This window comes from Rhineura floridana, chromosome 6 (assembly GCF_030035675.1).
Source record: "Rhineura floridana isolate rRhiFlo1 chromosome 6, rRhiFlo1.hap2, whole genome shotgun sequence".
In the NCBI taxonomy this organism is placed as follows: domain Eukaryota; kingdom Metazoa; phylum Chordata; class Lepidosauria; order Squamata; family Rhineuridae; genus Rhineura; species Rhineura floridana.
Genome location: NC_084485.1, coordinates 136,219,323 through 136,236,879, shown reverse-complemented (window position 1 = coordinate 136,236,879; position 17,557 = coordinate 136,219,323). Strand labels below are relative to the sequence as shown.

The 17,557-nt window shown below is 43.0% G+C and overlaps 1 protein-coding gene across 3 annotated transcripts in view; it reads right to left on the bottom strand.

Moving 5' to 3' along the window:
• STXBP3 (syntaxin binding protein 3) overlaps nt 1–17,557 on the bottom strand; it is a 51,998-nt gene that overhangs the window by 2,112 nt on the left and 32,329 nt on the right. For 2 of the 3 annotated variants that reach the window (XM_061633899.1, XM_061633900.1), the window contains exons 11-18: nt 16,034–16,091; nt 14,680–14,745; nt 13,429–13,509; nt 12,480–12,618; nt 11,752–11,858; nt 10,123–10,221; nt 9,343–9,428; nt 9,064–9,212 (exon numbers count right to left, since the gene is read on the bottom strand). In XM_061633899.1, coding sequence (XP_061489883.1) covers nt 9,064–9,212; nt 9,343–9,428; nt 10,123–10,221; nt 11,752–11,858; nt 12,480–12,618; nt 13,429–13,509; nt 14,680–14,745; nt 16,034–16,091 — 785 coding nt within the window. The remainder of the gene's footprint in view (nt 1–9,063; nt 9,213–9,342; nt 9,429–10,122; nt 10,222–11,751; nt 11,859–12,479; nt 12,619–13,428; nt 13,510–14,679; nt 14,746–16,033; nt 16,092–17,557) is intronic. The other variant, XM_061633901.1, reaches the window with a different exon arrangement.

Below are 17,557 nucleotides of genomic sequence, written 5' to 3'. Positions count from 1 at the left end.
ATTCTAAGGTGACATTGGTTTTATGTTGGGAAATGTTTGCAAGAAACATCAACAACTGAAACATATTGCTTGCATAAGTATTCAGTCCCTGTGCTGTGGAAGTTCCCAGTTTACACAGATGAAAGAAATTGCCCTATTGAGGACACAATTACCTTACCATTGGCTTCTACCTGTGCATCATTAAAGGTGCTGTCACTGGTCAGGATGTGGATCTGAAGGAAAATGAAGACCAAAGAGCATTCTACAGAAGTGAGAAATAATGTAATACAAATGCACAGAATAGGAAAAGGGTACAAAACAATATCCAAGTGTGTGGCTATCCCAGTGAGCACAGTTGGATCCATAATCAAGAAGTGGAAGCTGCATCACACCACCCAGGCACTGCCAAGAAAAGGGTGTCTGTCAAAATGCAGCACTCGAGTAAGAAGGAGACTTGTGAGAGAAGCCACAGAAAGCCCAACAATCACTTTGAAGGAGTTACAGAGTTCTGTGGCTGGGAGTGGAGTAATAGTGTACTAGTCAACCATATCAAGAGCTCCACATAACACTGGCCTGTATGGGAGGTTGGCAAGAAAGAAGCTGTTACTCAAAAGTACCATTTGAAAGCACGTCTGGAGTTTGCCAGGAAGCATGAGAGTGCCCCAGCTGCGATGTGGGAAAAGGTTTTGTGGTCAGATGAGACCAAGATAGAGTTTTTGGCCAAAACTCAAAGCGCTATGTGTGGTATAAACCTAACACTGACCACGCCTCAAGACACATCATCCCTACAGTAAAGTATCATGCTGTGGGATGCTTCTCATCAGCAGGGACTGGGCATCTTGTTAAAATTGAAGGAAGAATGGATCGAGCAAAATACAGGGAAAAACTGCAAGAGAACCTGCTTCAGTCCACTAAAAAACAAACTTGGGAGGAAATTCACTTTTCAGCAGGACAACGATCCCAAGCACAAGGCCAAAGCAACATTGGTGTGGCTCAAGAACAAAAAGGTGAATGTCCTACAGTGGCCCAGTCAAAGTATTGCTCTTAAACCCATTGAGAATCTGTGGCGCTCTTTGAAAATGGTGGTCCACAAGCAACGTCCAGCCAACCTGAACAACCTGGAGCAAATCTGTGAAGAACATTGGGCCAAAATCCCTCCGACACTGTGTGCTAAGCTGGTACATACCTACCTGAAAAGACTTAAAGCTGTTATTGCAGCAAAAGGTGGCTCTACCAAATATTAATGTGTGGGGGTTGAACACTTATGCAAGCAACATGTTTCAGTTTTTTATGTTTCTTACAAACATTTCCCAACATAAAACGAATGTCACTTTACAATAATTTATTTTGAGTTTCAGTGTTTCAAAATAAAATTTACAGAATGGACCATTGGTCTCATCTGAAGGATGGTTTTCCCAGGTATCATGCCATCATGTGGGTAATAGCGCCATCTAGTATCCGAAGGCAAGAATGTACTGAAGTCAAGACCTGGGGTATCCATGCCCCTCCCACTCCAGTTCATTTGTGACGAGGCTGAAATGAGATATCTGAAAAGGTACCAAGGGCCAACAGGCCTACCAGCAAGGAAAACGGAGACACTGCCCCCAGTAACCCTGAATCACATTAATTCCTAATAAAACCAGAGAGGTCTTGACTCAGTCACACACTGTACGCAGTATAAGTTTAACAGATATAATTTGAAAGGTGGTACAAGCACCCAGGCATCCTCCAATAGGGAGGGCCGTGATGGCATGATACCTGGGAAAACCACCCTTCAGGTGAGACCAATGGTCCATTTTCCCCAGGTAGCATGCCATCATGTGGGATGTACCAAAGCAGCCCCAACAGGGAGGGACCACCCACTGATTAAATATGAGAAAGTACCTGTTGCAGAACATGCCTCCCAAAAGAAGCATCAACAGAAGCGTAGCGGTCTATCTTATAATGCTTGAGAGAGGAATCTGGAAAAGACTATACAGCAGCTCTGCAAATGACTGCAAGAGGTAAGTTGGTTGCGAATGCAGCCATAGTGACTGCCAAGCTAGTCAAGTGCACCGTTATCTTACTGCCGACCTAGTCAAGTGTACCGGTATCTTACTAGGCACTGGAAGCGACTCGTAAGCCAGTGCAATGCAGGCATGCAACGAACCAGCCAAAGTGGATTTAGAAACCTTTTTCGTGACTGGGGGAAAGGATACAAACAGTGAATCTGTTAAGCTTATGACCTGGGTTCGAAACAGGTAGGTCTTGAGGGCCTTCTGAACATCGAAAGAATGCCAGGCCTTCTCCAGTGGATGGACGGGCTTAGAACAGAATGAGGGAAGACCAATGTCCTGGTTGCAGTGGAAAACTGAATAGATTCTGGGACGAAAGGTCAGATCTGAACGCAGCACAACAGTGTCCTTATGGAAGATGCAGAGATGGCGTGTCGATGACATGTTCCCAACTCTGAAACTCTTGTCGCCACAGTGACCGCCACCAGAACAGGACCTTGAAGGCAACAGTCACAATGGTACTGACCTAAGAGACTCAAACAGAGGTCCTTGCAGCGCTTGCAGGACCTTTGGTAAACCCCAGGAAGGGCCATGGTGACACACTGCTGAAGAAAGGAGGGTAGCTGTTTATAAAGAACCTACAGTCTTTGGATGCGAGCCCATTTAAGCACTCGAAGGGTAATCAAACCAAGCCTGGTGATGCAAGATGTTAGCTGTCACTCCCATCTTGAGATGTCTATGAAAACACTGTTGTAACATAGCTCGTGAAGGTGGAAGAGCCCTGGAAGCATACCCATCAGAGAATGGTACACCATGCATTCTGGAAGATGAGATTTGTTGACAGCCTTCTAGATGCCATCATGGTAACAGTACCATTCTGTGATTGGCATGTGCAGATCAGCTGTGTCTGCACCAACGCCAAGTCATCAGACTCAACTAGTCAGGATCTGGGTGCCAGACTGGACCATGCGAAGGAAGATCTGATGTCCTTGGATCTGATCTCAATGGCAGCCACCAAGGACCTGCTATTAATAGGGCAAGCCAATCTGAGAATCACAGTCCACGTGGCCAGAGCATATAGACCTGTAGCACCGAGACCTCCCCAGTGCTCTGCCCAGGCAGAAACCAAGTAGGACACCATCCAGGCAGGGGTTCAGAAGGGCCTCTACGGACTCCGCCCTAGTATATAGGTACCGGGAGACGAGCCGGGGAAGCAGAGAGTTGTGACTCAAACAAGCAAGTTGTCGGATGTAGTTTCCAGTCCCCTGGGATCACTTGTTGCCTGCTCAGCCAAACTGCAGTGACCTTCCGAGCCCCACTGAAGAATCTCTTTTCGAGGACAGCAGGCTACTCTCGGCCCCATATAATCATAGCACGGTCTCCACCCAAATGGAGGAAGCTCCAATGCCCCCTTTCTAGCTTTTATGTAGTTTCACGCAGGAGATGTCGTGACTGGGAGATGCAGGGATCAGGTGTACTGCTGTCAGCTCCAGAGACACAAGATAAACACTGAAGTCAGCATTACTAAAACTAGGTTTGATAAATGTAATAGGAAACGTTAAGCTGTCATAGACACCCAGGGAAGTACTGACGATGGTTAGGACTGAGTGGGCAATCCCCACCTACCAGGAGAACTGCACCACAGGACAGACATAAGAATGTAAGTAACCATGAGTTTAGACTATGTGATTAATCTAGAAGTAGTTACGCAAATAGCTAGCGAACCAAATCCAGTTCACTGACCTCGAAATGAGCCTTAAGGCTGCACTGAATATCTGCTGGTGACGACTCCGCCTAGCCACCAGGAGCGACCTTGAAGAGCAAAACTAATCGCACACAGTGGGGAGGGGCAGTGAGAGTGTCCTTCCGCACTGGTCTTGTATCTGGCCTGACAGGAACTGTGGATAACCCATTTTGGTCCCGCAGCAGCAGCAGTCTACTTGACTGGATATGCCTTCAGTCTGCAATCTTCGCCAAGGTGCCCCATTTAGAGCTCTAAATGCAGCCAGGAAATCCAGCCAAGGAGTAAACCAAGTGCACACAGCAGATAAGCGATGTAACAAAGGTCCAGACTATCCAAACACCAGCCCAAGCCAAATACCTGCAGCAAAAGGGCAAGTCCTTTGAGATAGTGACAAGACAGTAGCATGAACAGGCAAGAGAAAACTGAAGGGACAGTGGAAGCTGAGGCTGGCCTCAACAGTGCCCAATGCCTGGGTTGTAACCTCTGAAAAGTACTCACTGGCAGTGTAGGCACATGCCATGCCTGGCTGACAGCCAGCAAAATAGAAACACACACGTGAGTGAGGGGTGCAGTATCTTTAGTCAAGCAGTCGCCCTGAAACCAGGATGCAGTGTGAAGAGGGAGCACCAGTACATGCCCACAGAGGGGAGCGGTACAGCCCCAAGTGTACTTCAGCCCAGTGGTAATTGTGTGGCTGCTGATATGCCATAAAATACACACACAAGGATGGGGGATGCGGTATCTGTTGTCAACCCACGTCTGGCCGCTGATCCGCCATCATATACATGCACAAAGGTAGGAGGTGCAGTATCTGTCACCAACACACGCACACAGTGGGAGGGGGTGCGGTGTGGAGAGGTCCCAGTACATGCCCACAGGCGAGGGGAGTGGTACAACCCCAAGTGCACTTATGGAGACCAACTACGATGAAGACAAAGCTCAGATACGCGCACACAGTGGGAGGTGGTGCGGTACTGCTCCTGTGCACTTTTATATCCAGTCGACTCTGCGTCTCCTTTTTTTGTTTGTTTGGCGTCAGAGAAGCTATCCTATCTGGAGTTCAAACAAAAAGGGCGGGAAAATGAAGGGCAAACAAAATGGAGGAAGATGAAAGGGCGGGAAAAGTCAAAGACAAAATGGTGGCTCGCCAGTACTGTGCCCCACAAGGGAGCGCAATAGCGGCAGTCACTGAGGTAAGAAAGCCACCAGGAATGAGAGGGAGAGAGCCACTGCAGCGGGGTCCAGAGAAACGACAAGCACAAGAAGCCTCTGATGCCTCAGTAGCCGTCGCTGATATTCGGCGCCATGTGCTCCTAATGGTGACAGTAGTGAGCCGTGGGGAGAAGGAGCCACTGCCGAGTGGGGAGAAGGAGCTGCCGCCGAGTGCCCAGCGGGGGAGGTGATATGAGGAGGGCATTAGACAGGGGAGAATTCACCTTTCTTGTCCTCCTGGATCTCTCAGCGGCTTTTGATACCGTCGACCACGGTATCCTGTTAGATCGCCTGGGGGGATTAGGAATAGGAGGCACTGTTTTACAGTGGTTCCGTTCCTTTCTCTCTGACAGGCATCAACAGGTAGCATTGGGAGATGAGGTTTCAGACCCTTGGCCCCTCACTTGTGGAGTACCACAGGGTTCTATCCTCTCTCCCATGCTATTTAACATCTATGTAAAACCGCTGGGAGCTATCATCAGGGGTTTGGGGCTGCGGTGTCACCAATATGCTGATGATACGCAGCTCTATCTCTCCTTTAAATCTTCACCGGAGTTGGCTGTAGAGACCTTGTCCAAGTGCCTGGAATCCGTGAGTGGGTGGATGGGAAGAAACAGGCTGAAGCTCAATCCTGATAAGACCGAGGTGCTACTTGTGGGTGACAGGGGAAGGTTGGGTGTTGCTGACCTGAATCTTAATGGGGTAAAATTGCCCCTGAAGGATCAGGTCCGCAGCCTCGGGGCTGTTCTTGATTCCAAGCTGTCCATGGAGGCTCAGATTTCGGCAGTGAGCCGGGCAGCTTGGTATCAACTACACCTCATACGGAGGTTGCAACCCTACCTTCCTATTCATCAGCTCCCACTGGTGGTACATGCCCTGGTCACCTCTCGATTAGACTACTGCAATGCGCTCTACGTGGGGTTACCCTTGAAAACGGTCCGGAAACTACAACTGGTGCAGAATGCGGTGGCACGCCTGCTTACAAACAGCCACCGCCGTGATCACATCACGCCGGTGTTATTTCATCTATATTGGCTTCCAGTTGTTTTCCGGGCCCAATTCAAGGTGTTGGTCTTAACCTTTAAATCCCTATATGGTCTCGGCCCAGTTTACCTGAAGGAGCACCTCCAGTACCACCAACTAAGCCGCCCGACCAGATCAGCCACACAGGGCCTTCTCTCCGTCCCACCAACGAAAACAGCTAGGTTGGTGGGGACTAGAGAGAGGGCATTCTCAGTGGCGGCCCCCACTCTCTGGAACTCCCTCCCGTTCGATCTTCACCATGCCCCTTCCCTAGATACATTTCGCCGAGCCTTAAAAACATGGCTCTTTGGACAGGCCTTTGGGGTCCCTGGGGTGGGCTAATTTCTTTATATTGTTTTAAAATTGTCTATTGATGGCCCTGTACTGCCGCTTTTAAAATGGTTATTGTTGACTGCATTGTATTTTATTATGTATTGTATTATTATGTATTGTTGAATTTAATGTTGTACGTCGCCTAGAGTGGTTTCGGCCAGATAGGCGACACAAAAATTAAATTTATTATTATTATTATTATTATTATTATTATTAAACGGGACGCAAGACGGAGCGGCCGCAGCAAGCTGCCAACTCGCCACTTCAGCCGCCTGAGGAAGGGGGGGCGCCACCGCCACTAAGGCAGAGGTGGGAGTAGCAGCCTCCACTGTCCCCAAAAATGAGGAGGGCCAGGTAACATCTCCCACTCTAGAGGGGGGCAGGAGCCGCCGGGGAAGAGAAGCTGCTGCCATGAGATGCAGGCAGGCACAGCAACAAATGGGTCGAGCTTGGGTGAGCACCCGCTCCAGCCACCACCACTGTCCACAAAACAAAGAGGGACAGGTGGGTAAAAACAGGGAGGTGGGGGGGCAAAGTAACCCACTAACCCAACCTCCGCTGTCCCCAAAACAAAAACAAGGAGGGACAGGTAGGTAAAAAAGGGGAGGAGAGGGGCAAGGTAACCACCTACCACAAAGCAACCCAAACTTCCTTAAAAAAACACAAGCAGGTGAGGGGGGGAAACGACCAAACCCCAAAGACCCCAAAACCGGAGATGAAAGGAGGAAGATTAGGAATAAAAACCAACTTCCAAGCCCACACACACACTCTCACCCACAATACTCACACAAACTTTCATACAAATATCTCACTATACGTATTGTGTGTCATGTGTAGAATTGTGGGTTGTATCTAATTAGATTTTACTCAGAGCAGACCTACTGAAATTTATGTGCTAGTTACATGCCAAAATAGCTTCTAACGGGTTTCCAGCTTAAAAAATCAATTATAAAATCCATACAAAATTAAAATACACACTAACAGTTCCATCAAAGCATTGAAAACATCCATAATTAAAATATACAATAAAACAAGCCAGTTAGAAAGCATTACAATTAAAACAGTTAAAAAAACAAAACCAGGAAGCTCAAGTTCAGGGGAATGCTTGACTACACCGGTGTGTCTTCAAGAGCCAGGAAAATGCCAATACTGATTGGGCTCCCATATTTCAGCGCAGAGGGCATTTTACAACACTGGTGCCACCGCTGAAAAAGCCCACCTCCACATTCCCACGAAGTGACAATCATCAGGCCATGCAAAACCAACTGGGTTTCATTTGCTGATCTTAATGCCCTTTTGGAACAATGGAAGGAAAGACCTGGTCCAGCGTTATTTAGTGCTTTATATGTAAGTAGCAGCTAACTGGCTCAGTGGCTGATAGGCAGCCAGTGCAGATCCCTCTGCACTAGAATGATGAAAAATGGAAATGGACTGCTTTCAAGTCGATCCCGACGTATGGCTACCCTATGAATAGGGTTTTCATGATAAGCAGTATTCAGAGGGGCTTTACCATTGCCTCCCTCTGAGACTAGTCCTCCCCAGCTGGCTAGGGCCTGCTCATCTTGACACAGCTGCACAAGCCAGCCTCATCCCTGTCCGCAACTGCCAGCTGGAGGGCAACTGGGCTTCTTGGGACTATGCAGCTTGCCCACGGCTGCACAGGTGGCAGGGCATGTAACCCCTTAGCCACTCACTGTGGGGGTGATCTTTAGCTGGCCCTTTACACCCAGGAGACACGAGTGGGGATTTGAACTCACAGACTCTGGACTCCCAGCCAGGCTGTCCTCCCCACTGTGCTATACCAGCTGTCTCACTAGAATGATATGTGCCTGGGGGAAAAAAGCAGAACCCACCACCCAAGGTTTTGGAGTTCTGCACCAGCTGCAAGGGAAGCCAAACGCAGAGTACATTACAACAGTTCAAACATGAGGTTACCAATGCATGTTTAACAGTGGCCAAATTATGCCTGTCCAGAAAGAGCACAGCTGATACACCAGTTGAAGCTGATGATAGGTGCTCATTGCCACAGAGGCCATCTGAGCCTCTATGGACAAATATATTTCCACGAGCATCCCTAAACTGTATACCTGTTCCTTCAGAGGCAGTGCAACCTCATCCAGAACAGGCAAACTCCCCATTCTCAGACCTGGGAATCACCCACAGTCTCTAAACAGGATTAATCACATCCATTAATTGCAGTGGCCTACTCTGAGTAGGATTAACACTGGATGCAACCCAGTGCATATTATTATTTGATTTTTTAAAATATATATATGATGTATTAGAACTTGAAAGAGCCCAGAAAAGTCAACAAAAGTGTCAAAGGGACTAAAAGACTTTTAGTACTAAAAAAAGAGCTAATGTGTATGCAGATTGTTGATTTTAGTTGGAAAGGGGAATACTAAATGGAGGGGTATGATAGACTTCTCTAAAAATTATGAATAGGGAGAAAGAACTGTCAATTCATAGTACAACAATATAGAATCATCTAATGAAGGCAATGATTAGTAGGTCCAGACAACATATAACTAGAAAACTTGATTTTTGGAAGAACTAAGAGGAAGACTTATGGGGACCAATCCAGAAATAAGGACTTTCATTTTATACAGAAGTGGTAATAATTTTTACCAAAAAAGGGAGGAGGGGAAATAAAATTAAAGGCAAATACATGGGCAAAAAGAAAAGCAGATGCACCCAACCCTTTCAAAAGAAAAAAAATGAAGAGTTTTTAGACTGCAATCCCGTCTAAGCATTTTTCCCTTTTTACGTCAGGCTTACCAATAATAACTTCGCAAGACTTATAGGCTTGAGATACTTCATATGCACAGCGCATCTCAGAATATGTAATGCCTCCAATGACAAACACAATCAGCTTTGATCCACTTTTCCGGTCGTCCAAGTAACTAGTTTTTGGTTTATGGCGAGCACTGTAAAATAGAACATTTCAAAGACTACTGTATGAACTCTTTATATTTTACTACTTGTTGTAAAAACAAATATTTGGAAATGGGGGAGGGGGGACAAAACTGTTTATTTGAACACCATTAAACCACTTACCTCACTGCTCCAGAACCATTCCAGGGTGCCGGGCACTGGGAACAATAAGGCCAGTCTTTTGAGTCCAATTTATTTTCTATAGCATCCTGAAAGGAAATAGGTTCTTTCAGCCAATGACGGTGAGAAACAGTATTTATTCAGAGTCCTCAGACTAGCAAGCAGGCATGAAGCTGGCATACAAGCAGCAAACAATCCATGGGTTAACCAAAGTACACTCGTTAACAAAAGAACTGAAGTTAAGGTTTCCAAGAATGACTTACCTTTCTGGGTGAAGAAACTGCTTGGTTACCAATAAGTCCAACACCTCAAAACTTACATCACTCCCCAGCCCAAACCTTAGCTATGTGATTTTCTGGTTTGGACATTTAAAGGGAGGGCATGTAGGGAATGTAGAAGCCCCAGTGCATTTCAAACTTCTATATTCGGTGTATTTAGTAATCTCACTTTTAAAAACTCTCCTTATCCTCTGATGAATAGGATAAATGGTTGAAGCACACTGAGCCTCTTTAAAGTATTAGTAAACTGCTTTTATAACCACATCATTAATGTCTACTGCAACCCGTTTTAGAAGTTATTTTCCAAGCATGGCAGAGGGAGAAAGTACGCAAGCATAAAGTATGCCGCCCTGGGCTCCTGCTTGGAGGAAGGGCGGGATATAAATAAATAAATAAGTAAGTAAGTAAGTAAGTTGGGGGTATTAACTACACACTCATCAACAGAACTTCTGAAAACTGTCAAATATTGCATTTACACCTAAGCAACTTTATCTGGAAATTTTACCTCCATAATATCCTTAATAACAGGTGTCCATCTAGAAAGCTGAAATGTTTCTTCTGAAGAACGATCCTTCCTTGATGATCCGCGCTGTAGTGATGTAGTCTAAAAAGCCAACAATAACAATCTTGATCGCTACTGAATGCTATTAGGAGCAATATTGTTAATGTATTTTAAACAGGTTATAAACCACTTTGAGTGCAGTATATGAAGAAAAGGGGAATGCAAAGAAACTTGGCCTGACGTTTCCTTTTGTCTGTTCAAGAACTCTATTGAAACACATTAATGTGTTTTCAGACAGCATAATGCAGCCTACTTTTATACAGAGGGTTCGAAACCCAATAAAAGGAGAGGATAATCAGCAAGAGAAAGCAAAAGTACATTTCTTACAAAGTGTATGATAACAAGAAAGTATTAAAACTTAATACAAGACACTTTTTATAGAGGGATTCACAAATATTGGTTGGCCCTGGTAGCTAGCCATTAAATTGCATGCACATGTGCATGCATCACAGCCAAATCTGCCCCTCCCAAATCTTTGACATACCAGGAAGCCTCAAGAGAGTAGTGAGGGTCACATTTGACATTATTAACATGGTCTACATTTGCCATAAGATACCCTGCTATAGGTTATAAGTGATACTAAGTGACTTCAGAGTAGCTTCCATACTCAAGCCCTGCACAATTCATGAAAGAGCAACAGCAAAAATATACATATTTTTGTATAATATGTTCAAGTGACAGTAGAACTACTTAAAAACATGCTTCCAATTTGTGTTCAAATGTGAATTTATTTTGTCTTTTCTCAAGAGCTTGACATTATGTTTTGGTATTTATGATAGTGCAATCCTATGCATGCTTATTTCGAAGCAAGTTCTACTATATACCATGGGGCTTGCTCTGAAGTATGAGTATGTTTAAATGGTAGTTTTTAGAGTTTCATAGGTCAACACAAAAAAGTTGTAGGCAGAGCCACACATTCTTCCTATATTAGGCCTGGCATAATGTAATGATCCGAGATGCAAGCCAAGGAAGTCCCTGATTCAAGTCTCCCATCACCTACAAATTCATTACATGATTTTATGTAAGGCATTATATCTTGCTTTATGCCCCACCTCCTATTTACAGGGTTTTTGTACAAATCTCTCAGATAATCTACATTAAGCACTTTGAACTCTCTGGCATTCTATATAAATGTTAAGTATTATCCACACAATATGATTACTAGGTTTTAATGCTGCTAATAATAAATAGTAATAATCAATAATTCTGCAGCAAATTCCCAATTTGCTCGAAGAGAATTATGTCATGTAGTTTTGCATTATACTGCTTGAACTTTGTTTCTGATTCTGGATGGTATATGGCTAAATTATACTCAGAGTAGATGTACTAAGATCAAAGGACTAAGTCACAACTAACCTAAATCCATTGATTTCAGTGGGTCTATTATGATAGTTGGATACCACCTTCCAGTTATGGTGTTTGAGTTTTGCCGAATTTGGAGCATTACAACAAAGGCTGAAGTAAAGGATAAGGGTAGTATAAAACATATACAGCATGAGGATAGTGGAACGGCCTTAGAAAACAAGTGAGAGTTAACCCAGAGTTGACAAGAAAAAATGCTGCATTTCTTACTGTGGTGACAACAGGTACACCAAGGTACTTCCAATTTTTTATCATGTCGCTATCATTTTCTATCTGTATGTTCTGGATCAGCTTGTCCAAGTTCTCTTGTGTAGTTCCTTTTTCCACATTTAAAAATAAATGGGACATTTTGAATTAGTAACTTACTGATATTTTTGTATTTATTTATTAATTACATTTATATACTGCCTATCATTACATTTATATATGGCTCATTAACTAAGTCCACTGTGCATTGTACATACTTATAAAATATTAAATGGTATAGAGCAAAATTCAATTACATATTTAAATGACCATTAGTAAGCCTGATACACTCTAGGAAGTACTACCATACCTGAATACATTTGCACCACAGCAAGCCTTAAAAATCTCCTCCACCTCATCAGCAATCTGAGTATTATCCAGTATTCAATATCCAATACAGCTATCAGATATAAGATACTATAAGCACAGTATTTTTCTGGGCTAGGCAGCATTAAACTATACAAACAGGCCACAATTTATTCAGCTACATCTCCAAAAGGCCCATTTCAAAAAGAACTCTTGTATTACTGGTATTCATCTCAATAAGCCTTGCACGGGTAGCATCTGTGAACTGTGACCACTGAAATGCCAACAGTATTTTATTAAGGCTTACATTCATCTAGTTCAGCGTATGACATATTTGCAACATTAAACTATGCATTAAAACAGTAGACAGAAAATTTAAACCTCACCATTTGTGCTGAAGATATAGAGAAGGACGGATCTTATCTTATCATAGCTATCATGATTTTTATTGAGTAGCACTGGAAGCAGGACTCGCATTGGATCTTTTACTCTCTGTCCCTCTGCATCTGTTCCAAGAGCCAAATCCTAAGTTACAAACAAGAGATATCCTCTCAAGCAATTACTTGAGTACAATTTTATCTGTAAAGTTGTCACAGATCTACATTTAGCCTTAAGAGGAGGTAAAATTTCAAGGTCATATCATATATGTTGTGTTTTCAGGTAACTATCCCTTGCCTCTCAGATACAATGATGATTTTACTATATTGCTAAAGTAGGAGAGAGGCTGTGAAAAGAAACCTGACAGTACTAGCAGCAACTGGGGCAAAACTGTACAGGTTCAATAGTTAATTGATCTTGCAGTAAATAACTAGATAAGTTCAGCTGATCTAGCTTATAAATACATTTACATCCTGTTGTTTCCTCTCTGCTCTTCCTCCTCCCATTTGTCCACTATGTTCCTCAACACACCACTGGGGTATTACTGCAGCCTCAGTCCTGACTTTTTAGAACTATAAAGTAGCCATGACAGAACTTCTTTTACTGAACAAAGGCAAAAGAAGCTACTGAAATTATCCCTTGAAGGGCAAGGACAGACTGCTGTGATATTATCCTGGTACTCTTTTTTGTCAGGAAAATAATGTTGTAATAATACAATAGTTGCATATGCTGCCTCTCCTGACCTGGTTTACACTGGTTTCTCTTAACTGCAAAGGACATTCATTATTTTTCCTATACAGACAAAATAATAGTACACTGGCCAAGAAGTCCTGCAAAAAGTCACCAAGGTCAAGCATTACCTCTCCTTAGTGGAGCAGCCAATAGAATTTATGTTATTCTAATGTTCCTAGTATTTGTCCAGTCAAACAACATTATACAATTAGGCAATTCACATACCTGTTCAACTTTGCACAGCTTTTCTATGTTACTCTTAAATTTATTCATGCAATCTTCAGCTATATTAAGATGCACTACTTGCTGCAAAACAGAAGCAAAAGCTTGCTTATTTTTACATAATTATGATACAGCAACAGAAAATACTCTATTAAAATTTAATGTGTTCAATATCATTTCTTCAAAACAATCTGCAGAATATAAGCATTACATTCCACAATATTTACAGGAAGCACCACTGAATATAGTTATGTTACAGTTAGGACTGCTAATTAAAGCCAGCCTAATACTTAACTTTATAAGGCTGCAATCCTAACATGCATTTAAGTAGTAAGTCCTATTGAACTTAGAAGGAATCTGAGCAAGCATGCCTAAGACTGTATTTTAGTTTCTTGACTTGCAAAGTAGATGTTGAGTTTTCCTGACAAGTAGGAGACACACTTTTTATATGAGAAGACATTTTAAAAAATCATGATCTATCAAAAACAATTAGTTTTGATAGCTAAATGAAATCTCCATTTACAAAGAGTAAGGATATTCCAAGTACCAGATACTAGGGACTAACAACAACCTTGATGCTTTGCTTTTGAACCTGCAGATGTATCTGGCTGGCCAACTAACAACAGAATTCTGGACTTGTTAATCTGATCCAACAAAGCAATTTTTTGTTCATAGGAACCATAATAATGCTCAATATCAGTGTGAACTAAATATGCAAAGGGAGCAGTGGAAACAACTGTGCAAGCCCTGCTCCCAACCTCCCAATCTCTGTTTGGGTCAGAGGGTGAACGTCTGAAGTGATCAGCCTTCTATACTCATGGAGGGTCTCTGTGCATTTTAGAACCCTGGAAATGCTTCCTACTTCAGAAATTTACCTTCCAACTTGTGGAGAACAACCACGATGATGAGGGTGGAGCTAATGCAATTGTCCTCACTGTCCCCTCAGGTGTTTACTTAACTCCAATTGTATCTGCTCAATTCAGGTCTAATATGACTTAAATCAGGGTAGGTGACGTAGTGCCCTCCAGATGCTTGACTGCAACTTTCATCAGTCCCAGCCAATGTTACAATATTAAAGGATAAAGGAAGTTGTAATCCACAACATCTGGATACACCAGCACATTGTATAGGACCCTAACTAAGCTAGTCATGCTTCTATAGCAGCATAATTGGCCACAAATTCTGGCCAAATCCAGGCTAAAATCTAAAAAATACACAGCATCCAAACACATAATTGTATAACATTTAGCTTACCTTAGTAATCTGTTTGCGAAAGTAGGGCATCTTCTTCATGAGCTGAGCCAGATTACTTAAAGATAGCTGGAAAATAATTCAAAATAATTCAAAGTTCAGTTTCAAATGTTACACAATCAACATTTATTTGTATTTTTGTTTGAGGACTGGGAAATGCATGGCCATCTGTAAGAAGTCTACTAAAAATGCAATCCTGTGTGTACTTACAAGGGAATAAGTACCTCTCTGAAGTCACTGGGCTTTTCTTCTGTTGTTGTTTTTAAAATGTATTCACTGTCTTTATTCATTGCCCCAAAACTAACCTTATTTAGGATTTCACTGCATGCCTACTGTGATGTTCCTGTATGTGAATATAATGTATATATGGTAAGTGCAGGTTTATTATAGGAAATATGGTAAGTGGAGTAAGTGAGAAGGGGGAGCACACGGGCTGTAGAATGTTGGATGATGATTGGCTGTGTGTTTGGAATGGCTGAAGTTATAAAACGGAGAATGACCGTTGAGTCGTGGTGGTTGAGGTGGTGGTGTTTTGGTGGATGTTGAGGGTGGTGGGTGTTGAAGGTTGTTGTAGAGAGATTGGATTAGGAGTTCTGAGGCAAATATTAAGAAGTAAGAACATAAGAGTATCGTATATGAAACCATACGCTTGTCAACAAAATATAAAAGTAATCTTGTTATTCCTAGTGTGAACAATAAACATTTTCTTGGTTTACTTAAAACCTGATTCCTTAGCTGGAGTGTACAGACCAGGGGGGAAGGCAGGGTAACCAAGGTTGGAGAAGAAATTGTATCTAATGGTGGCAGCGGTAAAGGAGGAGATATTGTATCAGCATTCAGTACCTCAGAACAACCCAGAACTGTAAGCTTCATAGGCAAGAGGCTTCAGGGGGTTGGGAATTACCAATACACACAGACACAAGGTATCATATAGCCAGGAAGAGACTAAGGCACAGTCTAGAGGCTATATTGAGTACACAGAGTGTTGGGTAGTGTGGCCTAGTAGAGGGATCTTTTGAGATCTGTGCTAGAGCAGAGAGAGGTAAAAATAAACACGACGATCCTGACTGCTGGTAGCCACAAGTGACAGCGTCACAGGTGGTGCCAGGGGAAGGACGTCACACCTACTAATTTATTTTAAATTATTTGTTCTAGTAGGTTAGAAACACAAACAAAGGCATTTTAAAATCATCTGAAAAAATAAGCCCTGGTACATCTGCATACAGTTAATCTTACTTCCAAATCCATTTTTTTTAGTATCAGAGTGCTGGTTAATTGTGCAAAGTTCCACTAAGCAGAAGACAACTTAAAAGAACATATAATGTGACTTTAAAATCAATATTTATTTATTTCTTACTTTCCCTTCTGTTGCCTTCCTTTTTGAAGAAACTTCTTTCATAAGTTTTGGGAGTTCCCTGAAAGAGTAGAAGAAAATGACTTCATATTTCTCAATTAAATTGAGAATACATACAAATACAGTGCAATCTGCTTAGTAAAACACAAAGGCTTTGGAAAGCAGATTAAATGGCTCAGGTGTGTCTAGATAGTTTATTTAATAGGAATTCAACCAAAGCAGCAAATACATAATTGCTTCGCCCTCAGAAATAGGTGTGATTTTCCTGGGGTCTCTTGTGATGTTCCTGTATTAGTGTATATATGGTAAGTGCTGTTTGAATAGAAGATACATGGTAAGTGGAGTGAAAGAGGAGGGGGGAGTGAATGGGCAGTAGAATGCTGGATGATTGGCTGAGGGTGGAGAAGGGAGGAGAGTATAAATGGAAGGATGACAGTTAAATCTGGGTGGAAGGTGGATGTTAGTGGGTTGTTTTGGTGGGTTTAAGAGAGGAGATTGTGTGGAGAGTTGGTGGATGTGAGGAGAGTGTGGAGTTTGGTTTAATACTAAGACCAGTACCTCAGGGATAGATGAAACCATATGCTTAAGTGCCTTTATAAAGAAATCTTGTTATCTTTGTTATTTAATAAATATATTTGGTTTACCAAAGGCCTGATCCTTGGCTGGGGTTTCACAGACCAGAAGGGAGGGTAAGGTAAATACCAAGGCTGAAGGGAAACAAATGGTGGCAGCGGTGAAGAGAATAACACCACAAGTATTCAGAGCAAACCAGGATTATCTGCATTGATACAAAGGGATTGGGACAGCTTTAGCACTCAGTCACAGAGGTAACCTGATAGAGAGACTCAGGCAGAGTCTCTGGGACTACTGGTTATAGGACGTGACTGGTGGTGCTGCCTAGCAGGGGGATCTGTTGAGATCTGTGCTAGAGCGGGGAGAGAGACCATATAAAAGGACAGTCCGGACTGGTGGAGTCCCTGGTGGTGCCCAGTGACAGGCAGTAACCACGAGCAGGTAGGAACCTGACAGGGAGAGCCAGGGAAGGGCGTCACATCTCTCACAAGTGCATGTCACCAAGTGGTCATTAAGGTTACTCCCTCAACTACTCTAGTGTCCAGCCCGCTCTTAAAATACAGGCTGCCACTACTTACTGACTTAAAAAGAGGTAGGACTCTCCCTTTATATTCCTTGGCTACAGCTTGGATGAAGGATCCAAGCCTATAGAGCAGGGATGGGGAACCTAAGTCTCTTTATCTGACCCTTAGGACCATTACTAGACCCCTCCCAAGGACACACCCCTCACCAATCCTGCTCCACACCCTCCTAGGATGCTTTTGCCTAACTGGAAGTTGACCTTCAACTGTGATAACACCTCTGGCTTGCCTGGATGGACAAAGAGGTGTGTATATATATATATATACAGTTATAGCACCCTCTGATCTTTGTGTGGTTGAAGTGTAGCCTATTATAGAGAGATAAGAGTCAAATCCTTTGCTCCACCTAATTTTTCTTCTGGCCCTGCCCATT